This window comes from Bos mutus, chromosome X (assembly GCF_027580195.1).
Source record: "Bos mutus isolate GX-2022 chromosome X, NWIPB_WYAK_1.1, whole genome shotgun sequence".
In the NCBI taxonomy this organism is placed as follows: domain Eukaryota; kingdom Metazoa; phylum Chordata; class Mammalia; order Artiodactyla; family Bovidae; genus Bos; species Bos mutus.
The window spans coordinates 95,414,775-95,440,018 of NC_091646.1; the positions used below are offsets into that span (position 1 = coordinate 95,414,775).

Consider the following 25,244-nt stretch of genomic DNA (forward strand, 5'->3'; position numbering starts at 1 on the left):
TTCACCGCTCCTACTCTGGTTTCAGCTTATAAGTATGTATTGTTTTGGTTTGCTCTCAGTCCTTTAGAAGCCTCCCACACTTCTCAGTACTCCAACAGTTTTATACACGCACACACACACACACACATGCTCTGTTTCGTAATGTGAGAGCTCATAATGTATCTAGTCCAACAGAGTACTGGGGCTTGAGCTGCTTATCAATTTTTTAAAAATGCAAACAGATGATATTTCTCTATAGCATGTGCACTATGATAGGTAGAATTCTGTGATGGCCACCAAGAGTCCTGTTCCTTGGTGTATAAACTGCATAATTCCCATTCCTTGGGTGGCAGAACCTATAAACATGATGAGACACTTACTTTGATGATTGCTGCTGCTGCTAAGTCGCTTCAGTTGTGTCCGACTCTGTGCGACCCCACAGATGGAAGCCCACCAGGCTCCCCATCCCTGGGATTCTCCAGGCAAGAACACTGGAGTGGGTTGCCATTTCCTTCTCCAATGCATGAAAGTGAAAAGTGAAAGTGAAGTCGCTCAGTCGTGTCCGACTCTTAGCGACCCCATGGACTGCAGCCTACCAGGCTCTGCCGTCCATGGGATTTTCCAGGCAAGAGAACTAGAGTGAGGTGCCATCACCTTCTCCAACTTTGATGATTAAGTTATGCTATATGGCAATAGTAAAGGGAAGTTCCATATGTAATGAAGATCCCTAGCTAATGGAATTTGAGTATGCAAAAGGGAGACAATCATGGGTGAATCAAATTTAATCAGGTGAGAGAGAAAAGTCCAAGAGATGGTGTACTTCTGGCTTTGAATGGGTTAAATACCATGTTGTAAGAAGGGAACCACATGTCTAGGGCTTGCTGCTGCTGCTAAGTCGCTTCAGTCGTGTCCGACTCTGTGTGACCCCATGGACGGCAGCCCACTAGGCTCCCCTGTCCCTGGGATTCTCCAGACAAGAACACTGGAGTGGGTTGCCATTTCCTTCTCCAATGCATGCAAGTGAAAAGTGAAAGTGAAGTCGCGTCTGACTCTTAGCGACCCCATGGACTGCAGCCTAACAGGCTCCTCCATCCATGGGACTTTCCAGGCAAGAGTACTGGAGTGGGGTGCCATCGCCTTCTCTGGTCTAGGACTTGAGGGTGGTCCATAAGAGCTGAGAGTTGCCCAAGCAAACAGCCAGCAAAAAAAAATGACGCCTGAGTCCTACAACTACAGGGATTAATTCTGCCAACTTGGAGGAGGACTGAGTCACAGATGATGTGCTGCTGTAGTCCACACCTGATTTCTGCCTACTGAGATCTTAAGCAGTGAACACTAAACTAACCTGGACTACTGACCACTGATGAAACTTGAGAACAAATTCATGTTTTAAAAGGCACTAGATCTGTGGTAATTGGTCATGGAGTAAAAGAAAAGTAATACACTGAAGTTTTAAGCTTGCTTCTTAAATCACAAAATCAGACATAGCAAAAATTTTTATAAGAAAATTTAAAAACTGAGATAACTAAATGAGCTCTTGGGGGGTATTTTTAATTTAAACGTACAGTTAAATATTTTATTTTATTTTATTTTATTTTTTTTTCAATTTTATTTTTAAAAAAAAATCACATGCTCCCCATCCTGAACCCTCCTCCCTCCCAACCTCCCCATACCATCCCCCTGGGCCTTCCCAGCGCACCAGCCCCAAGCATCCAGCATCGTGCACTGAACCTGGACTGGCATCTCGTTTCATACATGACATTTCACATGTTTCAATGACATTCTCCCAAATCTTCCCACCCTCTCCCACAGAGTCCATAAGACTGTTCTATACATCAGTGTCTCTTTTGCTGTCTCGTACACAGGGTTATCGTTACCATCTTTCTAAATTCCATAAACATGCGTTAGTATACTGTATTTATGTTTTTCCTTCTGGCTTACTTCACTCTGTATAATAGTCTCCAGTTTCATCCACCTCATTAGAACTGATTCAAATGTATTCTTTTTAATGGCTGAGTAATACTCCATTGTGTATATGTACCACAGCTTTCTTATCCATTCATCTGCTGATGGACATCTAGGTTGCTTCCATGTCCTGGCTATTATAAACAGTGCTGCGATGAACATTGGGGTACACGTGTCTCTTTCCTTCTGGTTTCCTCAGTGTGTATGCCCAGCAGTGGGATTGCTGGATCATAAGGCAGTTCTATTTCCAGTTTTTAAGAATCTCCACACTGTTCTCCATAGTGGCTGTACTAGTTTGCATTCCCACCAACAGTGTAAGAGGGTTCCCTTTTCTCCACACCCTCTCCAGCATTTATTATTTGTAGACTTTTGGATCGCAGCCATTCTGACTGGTGTGAAATGGTACCTCATAGTGGTTTTTATTTGCATTTCTCTGATAAAGAGTGATGTTGAACATCTTTTCAAGTGTTTGTTAGCCATCTGTATGTCTTCTTTGGAGAAATGTCTATTTAGATCTTTGGCCCATTTTTTGATTGGGTCATTTATTTTTCTGGAGTTGAGCTGTAGGAGTTGCTTGTATATTTTTGAGATTAGTTGTTTGTCGGTTGCTTCATTTGCTATTATTTTCTCCCATTCTGAAGGCTGTCTTTTCACCTTGCTAATAGTTTCCTTTGATGTGCAGAAGCTTTTAAGTTTAATTAGGTCCCATTTGTTTATTTTTGCTTTTATTTCCAATATTCTGGGAGGTGGGTCATAGAGGATCCTGCTGTGATGTATGTCAGAGAGTGTTTTGCCTATGTTCTCCTCTAGGAGTTTTATAGTTTCTGGTCTTCTGTTGAGATCTTTAATCCATTTTGAGTTTATTTTTGTATATGGTGTTAGAAAGTGTTCTAGTTTCATTCTTTTTTACAAGTGGTTGACCAGATTTCCCAGCACCACTTGTTAAAGAGATTGTCTTTAATCCACTGTATATTCTTGCCTCCTTTGTCAAAGATAAGGTGTCCATATGTGCGTGGATTTATCTCTGGGCTTTCTATTTTGTTCCATTGATCTATATTTCTGTCTTTGTGCCAGTACCATACTGTCTTGATAACTGTGGCTTTGTAGTAGAGCCTGAAGTCAGGTAGGTTGATTCCTCCAGTTCCATTTTTCTTTCTCAAGATCGCTTTGGCTATTCGAGGTTTTTTGTATTTCCATACGAATTGTGAAATTATTTGTTCTAGCTCTGTGAAGAATACTGTTGGTAGCTTGATAGGGATTGCATTGAATCTATAAATTGCTTTGGGTAGTATACTCATTTTCACTATATTGATTCTTCCAATCCATGAACATGGTATATTTCTCCATCTATTAGTGTCCTCTTTGATTTCTTTCACCAGTGTTTTATAGTTTTCTATATATAGGTCTTTAGTTTCTTTAGGTAGATATATTCCTAAGTATTTTATTCTCTTCGTTGCAATGGTGAATGGAATTGTTTCCTTAATTTCTCTTTCTGTTTTCTCATTATTAGTGTATAGGAATGCAAGGGATTTCTGTGTGTTGATTTTATATCCTGCAACTTTACTATAATCATTGATTAGTTCTAGTAATTTTCTGGTGGAGTCTTTAGGGTTTTCTATGTAGAGGATCATGTCATCTGCAAATAGTGAGAGTTTTTACTTCTTCTTTTCCAATTTGGATTCCTTTTATTTCTTTTCTGCTCTGATTGCTGTAGCCAAAACTTCCAAAACTATGTTGAATAGTAATGGTGAAAGTGGGCACCCTTGTTTTGTTCCTGACTTTAGAGGAAATGCTTTCAATTTTTCACCATTGAGGATAATGTTTGCTGTGGGTTTGTCATATATAGCTTTTATTATGTTGAGGTATGTTCCTTCTATTCCTGCTTTCTGGAGAGTTTTTATCATAAATGGGTGTTGAATTTTGTCAAAGGCTTTCTCTGCATCTATTGAGATAATCATATGGTTTTTGTTTTTCAATTTGTTAATGTGGTGTATTACATTGATAAGTTCACTCCATCTACAGAACAGTCAGACATTGCTCATGACTCGTATAACGCAGACAGAAACAAAGAAGTACTTGAAGAAGATGTGGTAAATTCACATTAGGTGTTTACCTGAAATAGTTCTGAGGTAAAATGTTGACATCCATCACAGCTGGTACATCCAAAGGAACAGGAGTAAAAAATACGAAAGGAGGAACAAATAATAACTTGGGTGATTTTATCTCTCCAATCAGATGTAACATTCGATAGCAAACTGGATTATCATTTAAATAAATAGGGATATCAGCTGTGTATTCTCTAGGCTGTTCTAATGAAAGAAAAACATTTTTAAAGTATTTTAGATTAGTGCACACACAGCAAAAAAAATTATATAATTTAAACCTTACTAAATATTAAGATGTACTATTAAGTTACAGTTTAGTGGAGCAGAATAGATTACCTGGAAACTGAATTTATCCTGCTAAGGAACTTAAGACATGTAATGAGGTGTCATGCAAATAAAACTCTTTTAAAGAACACTCTGTGTAGAAATAGAGCATGTTCCCTTAAAACAGATTTTCATTATTATGGGAAAATACATATACTGTGGGGACACAGTACAACAAGACTTCTATTTTTTAACTGCTTTCTGTGCCTTAACAGGAGCTACCCATCTCTTTAATATAGGCAGTATGAAGATGAGGTCAGATAACTGCCCTAAGGATCTTAGGGGACTACTGAGGAAAGGATATACTGAGAGGAATCAAACATGCTTTCTCTCAGATTTTTAGGTTTATGAAAGGCTGTTAGGATTGACTGGTTAATCTCACCTCATAGGAAAAGACAGGAAATTACCACGTGGCAACTCATAGGAGGAAAGGCAGTTTGTGCTGGAGAAAAGGGCTCAGCACAGAGGCAGCAGGCTGGTCTCAGACAACAGGTGCCAATGTCTTTTAAGACTCAAATCTCCAAACATAAATCTCATAGGCAGAAAAATATGATCTTGTGAGTCTGAACTCAATGTTGTATTTTAGAATTCAAAAACTTACTGAATTCTGAGTTTTGAATGGGCTGCTTTGAGATTATTTCTGGGTTTCAGAAAATTTAAAGGTTTCTGGGGTAATGAAGAATGAGGCTCCTTATATAATCTAAGACCACTGTGGCTTCAATAATGTATGTTTTTAAGCCCAGGTATGCCTTCTCTCTCACCTAAGAGGTAATTTATTTAAAAGTGTTATAGGCATGCTTGATTTTTTAAGAGTTAGGATTGTATCCTATGGAGGGAAACAACGGGTTTGACTGCATGGGCTCAGTCCCACACTGAAAGAAAAAAGTCAAATGGAAATTTTTCTTATTTCCATCTAAATAATCCAGACCACTTCATCTGGATATAAATGTTCATTTGGGACATAAAGGAAAAACTCTGAATAGAAATACAGATGGTAGCTTTGGCTGGACTAGTTTTTATGCTATTTCTTTTAGTACCAGACACATTAGAAACTAAGAAGAAATTCACAGAAATATACAATGAGACCTAATAAGTTTTACAAAGTAAACTTTAGATTGCAGGGAATATTTGATGCTTTCTATCATATTTTCAGAGTTCTAAACAGAGGGAATACAAAATAAAAAGATTTTTAAAGTCTACTAATCACAGTATCTGATGTCTTCTCTCTCACCTATAAATCTACACTGAATATACAAGGCCAGGATAAAAGGTATGCTGGATGTAGATTTACTGCAACACTGTCTTACAGAATATTACTGAGAGCGAACACACAGCTTAATGAATTCTTAAGACTTTAAAAGTAGTAACAGGTTCTTATACTGCCTTTTCTACTATTGACATAGCTAGTCACTGGTATTAGATTGCCAGTAGTGTAAAATATGGTAGTGTCCGAGAGATCCCAATGCAAGTGATTTACTGCGGGAGTGCTCTCAGAGGAACCTGTGGGTAAAGGAGGGAAGCAGAATAGGGAAGGGCAAGAAGCTATGAGAAGGTGTCGTTTTAGAATACAGACTTAACCTGATCTCATGGGGTCAGATGGGGTGCGGGGGTGGGGAGTGGGTTGGGTTAGCTGATAGACTAGTGTTGGTTAGACTTAATTTCCTAGGTATCTGTGCATGAGGCATCTTCCTGTTCAGTTCAGTTGCTCAGTCGTGTCCGACTCTTTGCGACCCCATGAACCGCAGTAAACCAGGCCTCCCTGTCCATCACCAACTCCCGGAGTCCACCCAAACCCATATCCATTGTGTCAGTGATGCCAACTAACCATCTCATCCTCTATCATCCCCTTCTCCTCCTGCCCTCAATCTTTCCCAGCATCAGGGTCTTTTCAAATGAGTCAGCTCTCCACATCAGGTGGCCAAAGTATTGGAGTTTCAGCTTCAACATGAGTCCCTCCAATGAACACCCAGGACTGATCTCTTTTAGGATGGACTGGTTCAATATGCTTGCAGTCCAAGGGACTCTCAAGAGTCTTCTCCAACACCACAGTTTAAAAGCATCAATTCTTCTGCTCTCAGCTTTCTTATAGTCCAACTCTCACATGACTACTAGAAAAACCATAGCCTTGACTAGACAGATCTTTGTTGACACAATAACATCTCTGCTTTTTAATATGCTGTCTAGGTTGGTCATAACTTTCCTTCCAAGGAGTAAGCGTCTTTTAATTTCATGGCTGCAATCACCATCTGCAGTGATTTTGGAGCCCAGAAAAATAAAGTCAGCCACTGTTTCCACTGTTTCCCCATCGATTTGCCATGAAGTGATGGGACCAGATGCCATGATCTTAGTTTTCTGAATGTTGAGCTTTAAGCAGGGATGCTATATTGGAGCAAAGTTTTTGCATACTATCGACAAAAACTTGGTATTTATCTCAATTATATTTTAAAAACTAATATGTTAGTTGTATTTTTTTCAGGAAAATCACCATGAAAATACCTCAAAATTTGTGAAAGAAACAAGAGAAGTAAAATGTTAAACTAAAAGACATACAGAAAGCAAATAACAAAAAGATGTAAATCTTTCCTTCACTTCATTAGTAATCAATCAGTAAAAGTAAAGTAATTCAATACAGCAACAAAAAGGCTGAGATAAGTAAAATTTAGATTAAAAAAAAATCCAGGGCCTCCCTGACAACTATTGAGCCTATGCTCTAGAGCCCAGGAACCACAACTACTGAGCCCTCACACCTCAGCTACTGAAACCACCTCAATGAGAAGCCCATGTAACTGCAACTGGAGAGTATCTCTCACTCCACAACTACAGAAAGCTCACAGAGCAACAAAGACCCAGCATAGCCAAAAATAAATAAATTATAAAAATAAAAACAATCCAAATTCATGTCATCTACAGGAGATACTTTTAGATTCAAAAAACAACTCACTCGAAAGTAAAAGGACAGAGAAATAATATACATGCAAGTAGTAACTAAAAGAGAACTGCAGTGACTATAACAATAACAGAAAATAAATATTAAGAAAAGAATTGCTACTATAGATAAATAAGGGTGCTATATGTACTAATAACAGGATAAGCTATCAAGAAGAAATGTGAAGTAGTGAAGTAAAGTGAAAGTTGCTCAGTTGTGTCCAACTCTTTGTGACTCCACGGACTATACAGTTCATGGAATTCTCCAGGCCAGAATACTGGAGTGGGTAGCCTTTGCCTTCTCCAGGGGATCTTCCCAACTCAGGGATCGAACCCAGGTCTCCCACATTGCCGGCAGATTCTTTACCAGCCGAGCCACAAGGGAAGCCCAAGAATACTGGAGTGGGTAGCCCATCCCTTCTCCAGAGGATCCTCCCAATCTAGGAATTGAACCGGGGTCTCCTGCACTACAGGCAGATTATTTATCAACTGAGCTATCAGGGAAGCCCATCAAGAATATAAAACAATTATAAACATACACATACTTAACAGAGCCACAAAGTACTTGAGAAAAATCTGATAGAATTGAAAGGATAAATAAATAATGAAATAAAAACCCTTTAAAACTTCAACAACCACTCACAAATGTGGGAAAGTCAAGTAGGTAGATCACTAAAGAAATAAAAAGACTTACACAACATTATAAATGAAGTAGACCTAACACACATCTATGGAACATTTCCTCTAACAAAAGCAAAATACATAAACTTCTCAAGTGTATGTGGAACATTCTCTTGGGTAGATCATATTTTAGGGTATAAGGTGATCTGGTAAAGAATCCGCCTGCAATGCAGGAGACCCCTGTTTGATTCCTGGGTTGGGAAGATCCTGTGGAGAAGGGAACAGCTACCCACTCCAGTATTCTGGCCTGGAGAATTATAGTCCATGGAGTCACAAAGACTCAGACATGACTGAGTGACTTTCACTCCATTAAAAAAAGACTAAAACCATATAAACTATGTTCTGCAACAACAATGTAATAAAAATAGAACTCAATATTAAAGTGAAATATGGGAAATTCTCAAATACATGAAAATTAAACAGCACACTCCACAAAAAAATAATTGTTAAGGAGTGGTAAGGTAAGTTAAAAAAAAATACCTTGAGATTAAAAGGAAAACAAAACATGCCAAAATTTATGTGATACACCTAAATCAGTGCTCAGAGTGAAATTTATAACTATAAATGTCTATATATAAAAAGATGTTTCAAATCAATACCTAACACCTTGCACCCTAAGAGATAAGAAAAAAAATTACAGCCAAACAAAGCAGAATAGAGAAAATAATAAATATTAGAACAGAAATTAATTGACTTTAAGCACAGGAAAAAAATTAGGCAATCAAAAGTTGGTCTTTGAAAATAACAAATTTTAAAAATCATTAGCAAGACTGACCAAGAAAAAAGAAAGAAAAGATTCAAAAATCATGAATAAAAAAAGGGAAAATGCTCACTTTACAGAAATGTAATAAATGAATTATGAGAGAACACAATGTACAACTATATACAAACAAATTAGATAACCTAGAACAAATGGATAAATTTCTAGAAAGATATAAACTACTTCAATTGATGAAAGAAGAAATATAAAATATGAACTACATATTATAATATGTAATTATAAGAAATATAATTATAAGAAGAAATATAAAATATGAACTAAATATGAACTTAAAATATGAATATACTTAAAGGAATGAAAGTAGGAATCAAAACATTTCCCACATGGAACAGCCAAAGCTGAAACAACTTCATTGGTGGAATTTACCAAACATTTCATGAATAATTAATATCAATCTTCATAAAAACAGAAATGAAGGGAATAAAATACTTCACAAGCCATTCTCTAAGACCAAGAGAAATAAAGAATCATGTTTATGGTTAGTTGATTTTCAACAAGGTACCAAGATAATTCAGGGGGGAAAGATATTTTTGTTTTTTATACAGTGATGCATATAAAACAACACCTTGATTGCTGGAAAAGCATATTATTCTTGAAGGGAAAAACTCAATTATACGCCTTTTTCTAGAAACTAGAAAAAATAATCTGTAGTTCATTAGAAAATCAAATGTGTAAAGCTTCCAAATTGTTTTCAAATAGATATTTAATGGAAGAAAACTGTTATACCAATTATTAAAAGGTACAGTTATATTTTTGCAATTAAAAAAAACCAGGAAAGTAGAAATATAGATAAACAAACATTCTGGCCAGCTTTCCCCAAAGCAAGCAATCCATGTAAGTCAGAGGTTGTGATGTCTTTTCTGATAAACCCTTAGAGATCAGACACCATCACATCCATAAAATCCCACAAGTCATATATTAACCTTATTTGATGTAGGAGGGGAGTATATAACAGCATGAACACCAGGAGGAAAGGATCAAAGGGAGTCATTTATAATGATAGTTACTACAAAATTTTAGTAAGAAATTTCTTAAAACTGTTTTAAGTACATATAATAATATAAAGTTTCATATACATAGTAAAATAAAATATGTGAATGATAAACTGATATAGAAATAACAACAAATACAGGAAAAAGGTACCTACTTGGACAGAAATTTACAGCAACATTACACTCTTCATTTGGTTGCAGAGTTCCACTGAGTGTGCTAAATTTGAATATACCATCTTTGAAAAGCTTGCCAGTATTTCTAATATCCAAATTCCACACTACATCTTTTCTTGAAGTATTATGTAAGACCAGATTCTGTTCACACATAAAAAATAAAAGAAGACATTTATAAAAATTACAATATGCAATCTAAAATTTAGTTTGTATTGCCATAGCAACTTGATGGTCCTATGAACAAAGTAAGCAATTAAAAGTGGTAATCACAGATAAAATGTTTTAAAGGTGAATATTAGACAAACAGGTACATGAATATGTCCATAGCCTGTTAACAACTATGAAAGTACTCAAAGGAGCTATGCTAGCTAGAAAGGATGCAGAGTAACAAGAACCTTCATTCATGAAGGTAGAATGCAAATTGGTACAGTCATGTTGGAAGACAGTTTGACAGCTTCTTATAATGCTAAACATACACTTAGCAAATGACCCAGTAAACCTAGTTTTAATTATTTTCCTAAGTAAATTGAAAATTTATGTTTATACAAAAATCTGTATGTGAATGTTTACAATAGCTTTGCTCATAATCACGAACCACTGGAAGTCAAAACAAACATGGTTTCTATCAACAAATGAATGCATAAAAAAACTGCAGTACAGCGATAAAATAGGATAAAATTCAGTGATAAAATAAGTAAAATGTTAATTCAAGTAAAAACATAAGTGAATATTACATATTTACTTAATTTTAAGTGAAAGATGCTAAGTCCAAATGTCTACATATTGTATAATTAAATTACCTGTCAGTCTGGAAATGCAAAATTTTGTGGATGGAAAATAAAATCAATTGCTGCCAAATGTTGGTGGAAGGAGAAGTAGTTAATTGCCAACGGGTTATAGAGAGATTTTTCAGTGTAATAAAACTGTTCTATATGGCACTGAAGTGGTAAACCCTTCTATACAATTTCCAAAAACCCAAATAATTATATACTGCAAGGAGTAGACTTAAAAATATGAAAATTAAAAGGAATCAACCAAGATGTCAGGGATCCCAGGATGGATTGTAGACTGTGACAAATTATATCGCAAAAGAATGAAATAACCTCACTGAAGGTACTGGGTAAAGAATGGCCTACATAATTCTGGAAAACTGTGTTTTGACTGGAAACTACATAAAGCTAAAGACAAAAAGATACTCTTTATAAACACTGTACTCTAGTTGGAAAATATGCTAATAATTCTAACAGAGTACAGGTTGCTGCTGCTACTGCTGCTGCTAAGTTGCTTCAGTTGTGTCCGAGTCTGTGCAACCCCATAGACAGCAGCACATCAGGCTCCCCTGTCCCTGGGATTCTCCAGGCAAGAACCCTGGAGTGGGTTGCCAGTTCCTTCTCCAATGCATGAAAGTGAAAAGTGAAAGTGACGTCGCTCAGTAGTGTCCGACTCTTAGCGACCCCATGGACTGCAGCCCAACAGGCTCCTCTGTCCATGGGATTTTCCAGGCAAGAGTACTGGAGTGGGGTGAGAGTGCAGGTTAAAAATCCTGAAACTTCTTTACTAAGTACACCAGGGTTAAAAAAAAATAAGTAAATACATTATAAATAAGAGATTCAGACTTCTCATTGTCATAGAAGAGTTAAAAATGAACAAGGGAGAAAGATGGAATGAACCTTGTGGCGCAGGATTAGAGTAAGAGCTATAAGTTAAAACTCATGTTTAGATAGGTAGACAGGAAAAGGTAGATATAAATAGATGATAGGCAGGTAGATAGAAAAATTACCAATATATGTGTATTCATGGATTTTTACACATACAAATATTTCCTGGCACTATCTCCCAAAAGGACCTAGAACATGTGACACCACAGTAGCAGCTAGCACATCTTGTATATAGACCTTGTTTTCTAAATACCATTCTCCCATAAAAGATACTGAGGTTTCTTGGAGAAAATGTTGACTCGAGAGCTAGAACAACTAAAATAAAAGTGGCCCTTGACCATTTTGTAGTCATAGAAAGTAAGAGAAATGTTTAAAAATCATAAGAACAAGAGCACGTCAAAGGGTCAATCTAAAAGATGTTCTAATAGCCAAAGTTGGAACAATTTTAGCAGCATAAACAAAAATGAACATTGGATTAAAACTGAGAGTAGGAAATAAATATATGTGGGTTCATACTGACAAATAAATAAATAAAGGGAGGGAGGAAGGGAATAACCTTTCTTACAGAAACATTCCAAATAATATACGTAAATGTCCCCTCCAGAAGATGGAGCTTGACCCCCTACACCTTGAGTGTGGGCTGAAATTGATGACTCCCTTCCACAGTATAGTGTGCAAAGGGGAAAAATGGCTTCTCCAGCTTTACAGTAGAGAAACACGGTGTGTTTATTGATAACATATACTCCTTTCACATGATGTGACAAAATGAACATTTCATCTATGTGACATTTTCTTCCCCAAAGTCCATAGAAAATAAGAACGGAGACCAGTCAGGTGAAAAATATAAGACAAACCAAAATTAAGGAACATTCTGGAAAAAAAAAAAAAAAAAAAACTACCAGACCAGTATTCTTTAAAATTAACAAGGTCATAAAATATCAGCAAGTTTGAGAACCTATCATGTAATAGAAGAGACTAAATGCCATATGGTATGCTGGATAGGACCCTGGGCAGTAAAAGTGAAATCCGAATGCAGTCTGTTGTTTAGCTAATAATATTTTCAGTTCAGTTCAGTTCACTTCAGTCACTCAGTCGTGTCTGACTCTTTGTGACCCCATGAATCGCAGCACGTCAGGCCTCCCTGTCCATCACCAACTCCCGGAGTTCACTCAAACTCACGTCCATCAAGTCGGTGATGCCATCCAGCCAGCTCATCCTCTGTCGTCCCCTTCTCCTCCTGCCCCCAATCCCTCCCAGCATCAGAGTCTTTTCCAATGAATCAACTCTTCGCATGAGGTGGCCAAAGTACTGGAGTTTCAGCTTTAGCATCATTCCTTCCAAAGAAACCCCAGGGCTGATCTCCTTTAGAATGGACTGGTTGGATCTCCTTGCAGTCCAAGGGACTCTCAAGAGTCTTCTCCAACACCACAGTTCAAAAGCATCAATTCTTCGGCACTCAGCTTTCTTCACAGTCCAACTCTCACATCCATACATGACCACAGGAAAAACCATAGCCTTGACTAGATGGACCTTTGTTGGCAAAGTAATGTCTCTGTTTTTAAATATGCTATCTAGGTTGGTCATAACTTTTCTCCCAAGGAGTAAGCATCTTTTAATTTCCTGGCTGCAGTCACCATCTGCAGTGATTTTGGAGCCCAGAAAAATAAAGTCTGCCACTGTTTCCACTGTTTCCCCATCTATTTCCCATGAAGTGGTGGGACCGGATGCCATGATCTTCATTTTCTGAATGTTGAGCTTATTAATGCTAATTTGTTAGTGTTAAAAAATGTTTCCTGGTTGTATAAGGTGTTAACACTAGGGAAAGTTGTGTAACGTGTATGCCAAATCTCTCTGCACTGTCTTTGTGAAATTCCTGTGAATCTGGGAGCTATGTACATGACTTGTATGCAGACTCATCTTTCCAGTGCTAATCATTATGAAAATAAAACCTTCAACCAGGTTTTTAAAAACCCTGCTCTTCAAAATTTGAAGAGTATAGAATGATCTATGTAATCATCACCACAATAAAATAGCATACTTTGTTTCTTTCAAAGCATGATTGATTTAAAATAATCAGGATTTTAAAAATGAGTCAATTTTATTCTGAAATGTCTGTATGTACTGAGACATCTATTTAGTCCTAATATTTGTGTACTCTGTAAGGAAGTTCCTTTGCACCTTGTAAAGAAGACATCTTTTTTTTCCTTTTCTTAACACAGAAGGTGGGCATGGTATCATGCTAGTTATGTGAATGCCTCATTTTTCTCATTCTGAATTTGAGGAAATGGTATCTCCAAAATACAATTCACTTCTTTCTATATCCTATCCTAATAATAGAACTGATGCACTCATCAAGGGAGAAACATTGGTTAATTAATTTAGTATAAGTGGTGGTTTAGTCGCTAAGTCATGTCCAACTCTCATGACCCCATGGACTGCAGGCCTCCAGGCTCCTCTGTCCGTGGGATATACCAGGCAAGAACATCGGAGTAGGTTGCCATTTCCTTCTCCAAGTATATGTAGTATTGTGTTATTTTTCTTTATAAATTCATCATAATGATACATGTACATAGTTTATACAAATAGGGAAAATATACTTATCAAAAAGTTGGCCCACTCAACTCTTACTCATCAACACTCCTGTTTCCCAGAAGCAACCAATTTTAACCAATTCTTATTTCAATTTTCTCTAAAATAGTTATAGTTAATTCTGTGTGATGCTAACATAGCTTACTTTAGGTTTTTAATTGCTTCCACAACAAATTACCACAAACAGTGGTTTAAAACAACACAAATGTGTCACATTAGAGTCTTATTGATTAGAAGGTCAATGCAAATATCACTGGACTAAAATCAAGAAGACTAAAATCACAAGACTAAAATCAGAGGAACTGTGATACTTTCCAGAGGCTCTAGAGAAGAATCTGTTTTCCTGCCATTCTCAGTTCAGACATCTTTGGCTGGTGGCCTCCTTGCACCAGCAACATCACATCTCTCTGACCACTCTTCTGTCATCACGACTTCTGACCACAGTCAAGAAAAGTTCTCTGTTTATAACTTCTCATGTGATAAAACTGGGGCCACATGCATAATCTCAGATAATCCCTCGTGCTCAGGATCATTAATCTTAATTACATTATACATCGGCAAAGTGTCTTTTACAATATAAAGGATTCTATTCACAAATGCAGGAAAAGTGATATAGAAGACAAAAAAGGAGCACCACAAATACAAATTTCTACAATATATGCCTGAGCTTCTTTCTTATGCATATCTTTATATTTTCAGATGGATTCATAATTAGAAGAAAGGCAGAAATATCTAATAAGAAAAAAAGAGCAGATTATCATAGAAGTGACTATAATATATCTGGACTTTTTCAATTTATATTATTGCCTCTCAATTAATTTCCTCACCTGTATGAAACATATTTCATGTGAATTTTAACCGTAGCTTCTATTTGTATAAGACAGATAACCATTCAATTTATTTTATATTTTAGTTTTACATTAAAATATAAACATATAAATAACTTTATATGTGTTTATGTACTTTGATTATTACTTATGAGAAATAGGCTCTCTCTCTCTCTCTCTCTCTATATATATATATATATATATACACACACACACACACATATTCTTACAACACAGGCTTCAGAATAATCATCTTAATAAGCTAAAAACCATAATCAGAAAAAAAAATTGTAAACTGTATCAATTATACATACCTGAGTTTTTGTGACCCTGTTATTAGGATCCAGACTATGTAATGGGATTTCAAAGATAAAATGAGTGCTGGATAATGTCACTGGTGCTTGCAACACTGCAAAAGGAAAGTAAAAGTAAAGTGAAAGTGTTAGTTGCTCAGTCGTGTCTGACTCTTTGCGACCTCAAGGACTGGATCCTGCCAGGATCCTCTGTCCATGGAATTCTCCAGGGAAGAATAATGGGGTAGGTAGCCATTCCCTTCTCCAGGGGATCTTCCCGACTCAGGGATCAAACCCACACCTCCTGCATCGGCAGGCATATTCTTTACCATCTGAGTCACCAGGGAACATACTGTTAAAATATTAATGACATAAGCTCACAGATAATTCTTACTTTACCTTAAATTTTCTACCTATTGCTATATTTCCAGCCAGGAAACAAAATTATTTTTAAAAACATTTCAGGAATAACTTGGATTATCATAAGTTCCAATTTTGTAATGGTAGTTAATTACAAGTAAATATAAAATGTACCCTTGAGACAATAAAAGAACATAAAATATACTAAATATTTATCTCAGGACAAAAAGTAGACAAAATTAAAACGATCTCCACAGTAAAGTTTGACCAATGCAGAAGTAGAGAAGTGAAGAGAAATACAGAAATAAAAATTATTGTAATAAAGGGAAAATATATATATGGCATATCATGAAACATACATGAAACAAAAAGCTCCAGGGAGAAAATGGTTATTCTATGGAAGATCAGGAATACAATTATCTATAAAAATACATTAGATAAGGAATTATTATCTGCTGGAAACTCTTATATTTTTAAATAGATTGTTAAGAGTAATTTTAGTTCACAGAATTGTGCAGAAAATACAGAGATATCCTTTATATCCCCCTCCCCACTGCCACACACACACAGCCTCTTCCATTGTCAACATCCTCTACCACAGTGGTACATTCATTATACAGGAACCTGCAATGATACATTATTATAACATAATGTTCACTGTTTACATTAGGGGTCATTCATAGTGTTGTACATTTTATAGGTTTGAACAAATGTATAATGACATCCAGCATTACTGTTTCATATAGAGGAGATTCACTGCCCCCTAAATCCTCTGTGGTCTACCTATTTGTCTCTTTCTACTACAATCCTTGGAAGCCACTGATCTTTTTATTGCCTCCATGGTTTTGCATTTTCCAAAATGTCATATAGTTGGAATGATACAGCATATAGTCTTATGAGATTAGATTATTTCACTCAGTGCTATACATTTAAGGTTCATCCATGTCTTTTCATGACCTGATAGCTCATTTCTTTTTAGCACTAAATAATATTCCATTGTCTGCAAAAATTCTAACAACTTTTTGGCCAACTCAATACTGCAGTTTACCCATTCAGCTACTGAAGAACACCTTGGTTGCTTCCAAGTTTTGGAAATGATTAACATAGTTGCCATAAAAACTTACACGCACATTTTTGTGTAAATATGAGTTTTCAACTCATTTGGGTAAATACAAAGGACAGCAATCTGCCACATTGTATGGTAAGAATATGTTTAGCATTGGGGAAAAAACCACCAAATGACCAACTGTTTTCCAAAGTAGTAGTACCATCTTTCAATTCCATCAGCAATGCAATCTCACTAGCAACTGCATTCACACCAGTTCTATTGTCCACATCCTCATCAGCATTTAGCATTGTCAATGCTCTGGATTTTGGCCATTCTAATAGATGCATAGTGCTTCGTACTGTTGTTTTAATTTTAATTTCCTTGATAACATATGATGTGGAGCACTTTTTCACATGCTTATCTACCTTTGGTGTATTGCCATTGGTAAGTTGTATGCTCATATCATTGGCTCAGGTTTCAAATGGTTTGTTTTTCTTACTGTTGAATTTAAAGAGTTCTTTATTTTGCAGAATAGTTCTTTATTAGATATGTCTTTTGTAAATATTTTCTTCCAGTCAGTGGCTTTTCATTTTGGTATCTTGATAGCATATTTTGCAGAGCAGAAATCTTTATTATTATGAGGTCTAGCTTATTAATTCTCTCTTTCACAGATCATATCTTTTTTCTTGTAACTAAAAGGTCACTGCCAAACCCAAGGTCATTTTAGGGATGTTTTCCTATGTTATCTTCTATGAGTTTTATAGTTTTGCCTTTTACATTTAGGTCTGTAATCATTTTGAGTTAATTTTTGTGAAGTATATAAAATCTGTATCTAGATTTATTTTTTTTTAATTTTATTTTATTTTTAAACTTTACAATATTGTATTAGTTTTGCCAAATATAGATTCATTTTTTTAACTTATGGATGTCTACTGTTTCAGTTACATTCTTTAAAAAAGACGATTTATTCTGAGTTGTATTGCCTCTGTTTCTTTGTCAAAGATGAGCTTACTATATTTATGTGGGGCTGTTTCTGGGCTCTCTTTCCTGTTCCATTGATCTATTTGTCTAGCTTTGTCAATAAACTCTCTTGATTATTGCACCATTGAAGTAAGTCTTGAAGTCAGGTAGTGTCTGTCTTCTTTGTTCTGTTCCTTCAATACCACACTGGTCATTGTGGGTCTTTTCTTTTTTCATATAAACTTTGAATCAATATGTCTGTCAATATCCACAAAATAACTTGCTGAGATTTTGACTGGGAATGCATTGAATCTCTAGATCAAGTTGGGAAGGACAGCCAACATGACAATATTGAGTCTTCCCATGCATTAACACAGAATGATTGCTCCATTTAATTCTCCTTTGATATCTTTCACCAGAGTTTTACAGTTCTCATATAGATCTGTAACTATATTGTTTGATTTATACCTAAGTACTTCATTTTTGTTGGGTGCTAATATAAATGCTATTTTGTATTTAACTTTAAATTTCATTTTTCACTACTTGTTTTCCCAGGTGGCTCAGTGGTAAAGAATCCGCCTGCCAAAAAGGAGACCCAAGAGACGTCAGTTTGATTCCTGGGTCAGGAAGATCCCTTGGAGGAGGAAATGACAACCTACTTGAGTACTCTTGCCTGAAAAATCAAATGAACAGAGGACTCTGGTGGGCTACAGTCCATGGGGTTGCAAAGAGTTGGGCATGACTGAGTGGGCATGCATACAGAAAAGCAACTGACTTTTGTTTAGTAACCTGTATCCTGAAACCTTACTATAATAGCTTACTAGTTCCATGAGGCTTTTTTTTTTTAATTGACTCAGATTTTCTACAGACAATCATGTCATCTGTGAACTAAAAGGCAGTTTAATTCTTCCTTCCCAATCTGTATACTTTTCAACTCCTTTTTCTGTCTTATTACATTACCTAGGTCTTCTTATACAATGTTGAGAAAGAGGGGTGAGAGGGGATAGCCTAGCCTGGTTTCTGACCTTAACGAGAAAGCTTCAAGCTACACTTAAAATGGATAACCAACAAGGACCTACTGTATAGTACAGGGAACTCTATTCAATATTCTGTAACAACCTAATTGGGAAAACAATTTGAAAACGAATAGATACATGTCTATGTATAACTGAATCACTTTGCTTCACATATGCAACTAAGACACCATTGTTAATCAACTATACTTCAATATTAAAAAAAAAGAATGTTATTTGTGAGGTTTTTATGTAGATATTTTTTATCAACTGGAGAAACTTCCTTTCCATCACTCATTTACTGTTTTTTTTTTTTTAATGAGTAATGGATTTTGTAAAATGCTTTTTTTCCTGCGTCTATTGATATGAACATATGGTATTTTTATCTTAAGGTTATTAATGTGATGTGTGCATGCATGCTTAGTCATTTCAGTTGTATTCAGTTCTTTGTGACTCCATGGACTGTAGCCCGCCAGGCTCCTCTGTCCATGGAATTTTCCAGGCAGGAAAATTGAAGTGGGTTGAAATGCTCTCCTCTAGGGGATATCCCTGACACAAAGACCAAACCTGCGTGTCTTGTGTCTCCAGCATTGCAGGTGGATTCTTTACCACTGAGGAATGGGGGAAACCCATTAATGTCATGGATTACATTGAGTTTTTTTTTCTAATAACTTAGTTGTATGTTTTTTTTTTATAAAGAAAACCATTCAGTTCAGTCGCTCAGTAGTGTCCAACTCTTTGTGACCCCACGAACCACAGCAAACCAGGCCTCCCTATCCATCATGAAAACCTGGAGTTCACCCAAACCCATGTCCATTGAGTCAGTGATGCCATCCAATCACCTCATCCTCTGTCATCCCCTTCTCCTCCTGCCCTCAATCTTTCCCAGCATCAGGGACTTTTCCAATAAGTCAGTTCTTCACATCAGGTGGCCAAAGTATTGGAGTTTCAGCTTTAGCATCAGTCCTTCCAATGAATACTCAGGACTGATTTCCCTTAGGATGGACTGGTTGGATCTCCTTGCAGTCCAAGGGAGTCTCAAGAGTCTTCTCTAACACCACAGTTCAAAAGCATCAATTCTTCGGCACTCAGCTTTGTTTATAGTCCAACTCTCACATCCATACATGACCACTGGAAAAACCATAGCCTTGACTAGATGGACCTTTGTTGGCAAAGTAATGTCTCTCCTTTTCAGTATGCCATCTAGGTTGGTCATAACTTTCCTTCCAAGGAGTAAGCATCTTTTAATTTCATGGTTGCAGTCAGCATCTGCAGTGATTTTGGAGCCCAGAAAACTAAAGTCAGCCACTGTTTCCCCATCAATCTGCCATGAAGTGATGGGACCAGATGCCATGATTTTAGTTTTCTGTATGTTGTGCTTTAAGCCAACTTTTTCACTCTCCTCGTAAACCTTCATCAAGAGGCTCTTTAGTTCTTCTTCACTTTCTGCCATAAGGGTGGTATCATCTGCATATCTGAGGTTATTGATATTTCTCCGGCAATCCTGATTCCAGCTTGTGCTTCTTCCAGCCCAGTGTTTCTCATGATGTACTCTGCATAGAAGTTAAATAAGCAGGGTGACAATATACAGCCTTGACGTACTCCTTTTCCTATTTGGAACCAGTCTGTTGTTCCATGTCCAGTTCTAACTGTTGCTTCCTGACCTGCATACAAATTTCTCAAGAGGCAGGTCAGGTGGTCTGGTATTCCTATCCCTTTCAGAATTTTCCACAGTTTATTGTGATCCACACAGTCAAAGGTTTTGGCATAGTCAATAAAGCAGAAATAGATGTTTTTCTGGAACTCTCTTGCATTTTTGATGATCCAGGGGATGTTGGCAATTTGATCTCTGGTTCCTCTGCCTTTTCTAAAACCAGCTTGAACATCTGGAAGTTCATGGTTCACATATTGCTGAAGCCTGGCTTGGAGAATTTTGAGCATTACTTTACTAGCGTGTGAGATGAGTGCAATTGTGTGGTAGTTTGAGCATTCTTTGCCATTGCCTTTCTTTGGGATTGGAATGAAAATGAACCTTTTCCAGTCCTGTGGCCACTGCCGAGTTTTCCAAATTTGCTGGCATATTGAGTGCAGCACTTTCACAGCATCATCTTTTAGGATTTGAAATAGCTCAACTGGAATTCCATCACCTCCACTAGCTTTGTTCGTAGTGATGCTTTCTAAGGCCCACTTCACTTCACATTCCAGGATGTCTGGCTCTAGGTGAGTGATCACACCATTGTGATTATCTGGGTCATGAAGATCTTTTTTGAACAGTTCTTCTGTGTATTCTTGCCACCGCTTCTTAATATCTTCTGCTTCTGTTAGGTCCATTCCATTTCTGTCCTTTATCGAGCCCATCTTTGCATGAAATGTTCCCTTGGTATCTCTAATTTTCTTGAAGACATCTCTAGTCTTTCCCATTCTGTTGTTTTCCTCTATTTCTTTGCATTGATCACTGAGGAAGGCTTTCTTATCTCTTCTTGCTATTCTTTGGAACTCTGCATTCAAATGGGTATATCTTTCCTTTTCTCCCTTGCTTTTCGCTTCTCTTCTTTTCACAGCTATTTGTAAGGCCTCCTCAGACAGCCATTTTCCTTTTTTGCATTTCTTTTCCATGGGGATGGTCTTGATCCCTGTCTCCCATACAATGTCACGAACCTCCATCCATAGTTCATCAGGTACTCTGTCTATCAGATCTAGTCTATTGAATCTATTTCTCACTTCCACTGTATAATCATAAGGGATTTGACTTAGGTCATACCTGAATGGTCTAGTGGTTTTCCTTACTTTCCAAATTTGCTGGCATATTGAGTGCAGCACTTTCACAGCATCGTCTTTCAGGATTTGAAATAGCTCAACTGGAATTTCATCACCTCCACTAGCTTTGTTCACAGTGATGCTTCCTAAGGCCCATTTGACTTTACATTCCAGGATGTCTGGCTCTATCTGAATGATCACGCCATTGTAGTTATCTTTGTTGTGAAGATCTTTTTTGTACAGTTCTTCTGTGTATTCTTGCTACCTCTTAATATCTTCTGCTTCTGTTAGGTCCCTACCATTTCTGTCCTTTATTGACCCCATCTTTGCATGAAATGTTCCCTTGGTATCCTTCATTTTCTTGAAGAGATCTCTAGTCTTTCCTATTCCATTGTTTTCCTCTATTTCTTTGCATTGATCTCTGAGGAAGGCTTTCTTATCTTTCCTTGCTATTCTTTTGAAGTCTGCATTCAAATGGGTGTGTCCTTCCTTTTCTCCTTTGCTTTTCCCTTCCCTTCTTTTCACAGCTATTTGTAAGGCCTCCTCAGACAGCCATTTTGCTTTTTTGCATTTCTTTTTCTTGGGGATGGTCTTGATTCCTGTCTCCGGTATAATGTCACGAACCTCCATCCATAGTTCTTCAGGCACTCTGTCTATCAGATCTAGTCCCTTAAATCTATTTCTCACTTACACTGCATAGTCATAAGGGATTTGACTTCATAGGATTTGACTTCATAGAACTGTTCTTTACCACTGATCAACTGGGGAAATCCATTAATGTCATGGATTACAGTGAGTTTTTTTCTAATAACTTAGTTGTACATTCGTTATAAAGAAAACTGTAAGAACAGAAAAAATCACCCCTCAAAATTACCTATACTATATCTACTCAGTAACCATTACTGTTCATGTTTTGTCTACATATATTTTTTCCTATATATATTTTGACATAACCCAAAAGTAGGGCCACACAACCATAGGTTTTGTAATCTGCACTTTTTCTTATTTAACAAGCTATCATGAATTTTCATAGAGGTATAACATTCCTTAACATAGTCAAAGAATAACCTAATTAGCCAATCCCCTATTACTGGACATTTAGTCTACTCCCAGTATTTCACAATCATTGGTAATGCTCTGATGAATATCTTTATATATTCCTTTGTTTCCTCTCTTAGAATAAATTCCTAGGGAATATTCTTAATAGAGAAAACCAATATGTGGGGGCTGTATCTATAATATTTATAATTTCCTTGGTTTAAGTTACAGTTTGCTAATTTAAAATATACCTTCTACTTGACTAGTGCTTTCCATGGTGCTTTCCACTTTGCCAAGTACATAAAGAAGCTATCAATTGTCCTTTTTTACTGATAAGAAAACTGGTTATTTGAGTTTTGAATGTGAACCACAGTTGCATAGGTGAGATACCCGTATACCTCTACATCACCCCTCCCCACTGGTAATCACTAGCTCATTCTCTATATATGTGGGTCTGTTTCTATTTTTTAATATATATTTATTTATTTTTTATTCCATATGCAAGTGATATCAGAGCATTTGTCTTATCTGCAAGGACCTTTTAATAACAAAATAATTTTAATCCTCTCTACCACTGCTTGTGTCATTATTGTCATTAATTTCACTTATATATAAGTATACATAAGCATATAAATACACTTCTGCTATTATACTGTATAAACTTAAATGTTAGGTTAAGAATATGAAAACTAAAAACTCTTATTTTACCTTTATTTTGCTTCCAGTGCTCTTTTCTTTATAGATCCAAGTTTTTCAGCTATATCATATTTCTTCCCACTAAAGAACTTTTTAACACCTGTGGCTGATTCATGTCAATGTGGGGCAAAAACCACAATATTGCAAAGTAATTAGCCTCTAATTAAAATAAATTTATTAATTTAAAAAATTTCTTTCAAGACTGGTCTTTTGGCAACAGATCCCCTCAAGTTTTTTTTGTTTGTAAAAGGCTTTAATTCTCCTTTACTTTTGAATGATAATTTCTCAAGGTACAGAATTCTAGGTTGGTATTTTTCTGTCTCTCAACACTTTATATAATCTCTCCATTCTCTTTTTGTTGGCATAGTTTCTCAGGAGAAGTCACATGTTACTTTTATCTTTGCTCCTTAGTATATTAAGGTGTCTTTTCCTCTGAATTACTTTAACTTTTATAAAATTAATTTTTATGGAGTATAGTTACTTTACAGTGTTGTGTTAGCTTCTGCTATTCAGCAAAGTAAATGAGTTATATACATATATCCCCTCTTTTTTAGATTCCCTTCCCATCTAGGCTACAACAGAGAACTGAGTAGAGTTCCCTGTACTACACAGCAGGTTCTCTAGTTGTCTATTTTAGTCTGTATATGCCAATTACAGTCTCCCAATTCATCTTAGCCCCTTTTCCCACCTTAGTAACTGTAAGTTTGTTTTCTACATCTGTGACTCTATTTATTTCTGCTTTGCAAGTAAGGTCATGTGTACCATTTTTCTAGATTCTACATATAGATTAAATTATACAATGTGTCTTTCTCTTTCTGACTCACTTCACTCTGTATGAAGATCTCTAGGTCCATCCATGTCACTACAAATGGCATTCTTTTGCTCCTTTTATGGCTGAGTAATATTCCATTGTGTGTGTATATATATACACACATCTTTTATAGCACATCTTTTATATCCATTCCCCTGATGATGAACATTTAGGTTGCTTCCATGTCCTGGCTATTGTAAACAGTGCTGCAAGGAACATTGAGGTGCATGCATCCTGAGGATGTTCTCAATCTTTGATTTTTTTGCAGTTTGAAAGTAATATTCCTAAATGTTGTTTTTTTGCCATTCATCCTGTGTGGTGTTCTCTGAGCTTTTTGGATTATGGCTTGGTGTCTGACATTAATTTGGAGGAAATTCTCAGTCATTATGTTTCAAATATTTCTTGTCACTTTTTCTTCTCCCTCTGATATTTCAAGTATGCACATATTAATATTTTGTAGTTGTCCCACAGTATTCAGTCTGTTCTTTTTTCTCTTTTTTTTCAGTCTTTTTTTTTTAATATTTGCTTTCCTTTGGAGATATCTATTGAGATATCCTCAAGCTCAGAGATTCTTTCCCCAGCCACATCCAGTCCACTAATAATCCTACTCATGAGATTCTTCATTTTTGTTCCACTGTTTTTGCTCCACAGCATTCCTTCTGGATCTTTCTTAGAATTTTAATCTCTTTGCTTATATTGCCCATCTGTTCCTGCATGGTGTCTACTTTATCCATTAGAGTTCTAAGCATATTAATCAGTTATTTTACATTCTCAATATGATAATTCCAATATCTATGCCATAACTGCATCTGGTTTTCAACTCTTGTTCTGTCTCTGAAAACTGTGTTTTTCACATTTTAGTATGTCTTATACATTTTTCCTTGATTCTTAGATATGATGTACTGGGTAAAAGGAACTGCTCTGAACAGACCTTTAGTAATAAAGTAGTAGGTTGTGGGGGGCAGAAACATTCTATAATCCTATGATTAGATCTCAGTCTTTTGGTGAGTCCATGTCTCTAGAATATGAACTTTACATGTCTTTCTCAATCTGCACACCACCACTACCAATTTGGGACTAAATGGTTAGAGTGGGCTGAGTTGAGTATTAATATTTCTTTTCTCACACAGAGAAGGTTAGAGGAGACTGGAGTTGGATATTTCCCTTCCCTGAGATCAGGGAGTTTCTGATAAAACCCCAGCAAGATCTGGTCAACGAGTTTCTGCAGAGGGCATACCTTGTTAAGCAGAACAGAATGCTTTGGAATA

The 25,244-nt window shown here is 36.4% G+C and overlaps 1 protein-coding gene across 3 annotated transcripts in view; it reads right to left on the reverse strand.

The window, feature by feature from the left end:
* CFAP47 (cilia and flagella associated protein 47) overlaps nt 1–25,244 on the reverse strand; it is a 502,187-nt gene that overhangs the window by 372,957 nt on the left and 103,986 nt on the right. For all 3 annotated transcript variants that reach the window (XM_070365964.1, XM_070365963.1, XM_070365962.1), the window contains exons 23-25: nt 15,315–15,409; nt 9,908–10,067; nt 4,058–4,253 (exon numbers count right to left, since the gene is read on the reverse strand). In XM_070365964.1, the coding sequence (XP_070222065.1) occupies nt 4,058–4,253; nt 9,908–10,067; nt 15,315–15,409 (451 nt within the window). The remainder of the gene's footprint in view (nt 1–4,057; nt 4,254–9,907; nt 10,068–15,314; nt 15,410–25,244) is intronic.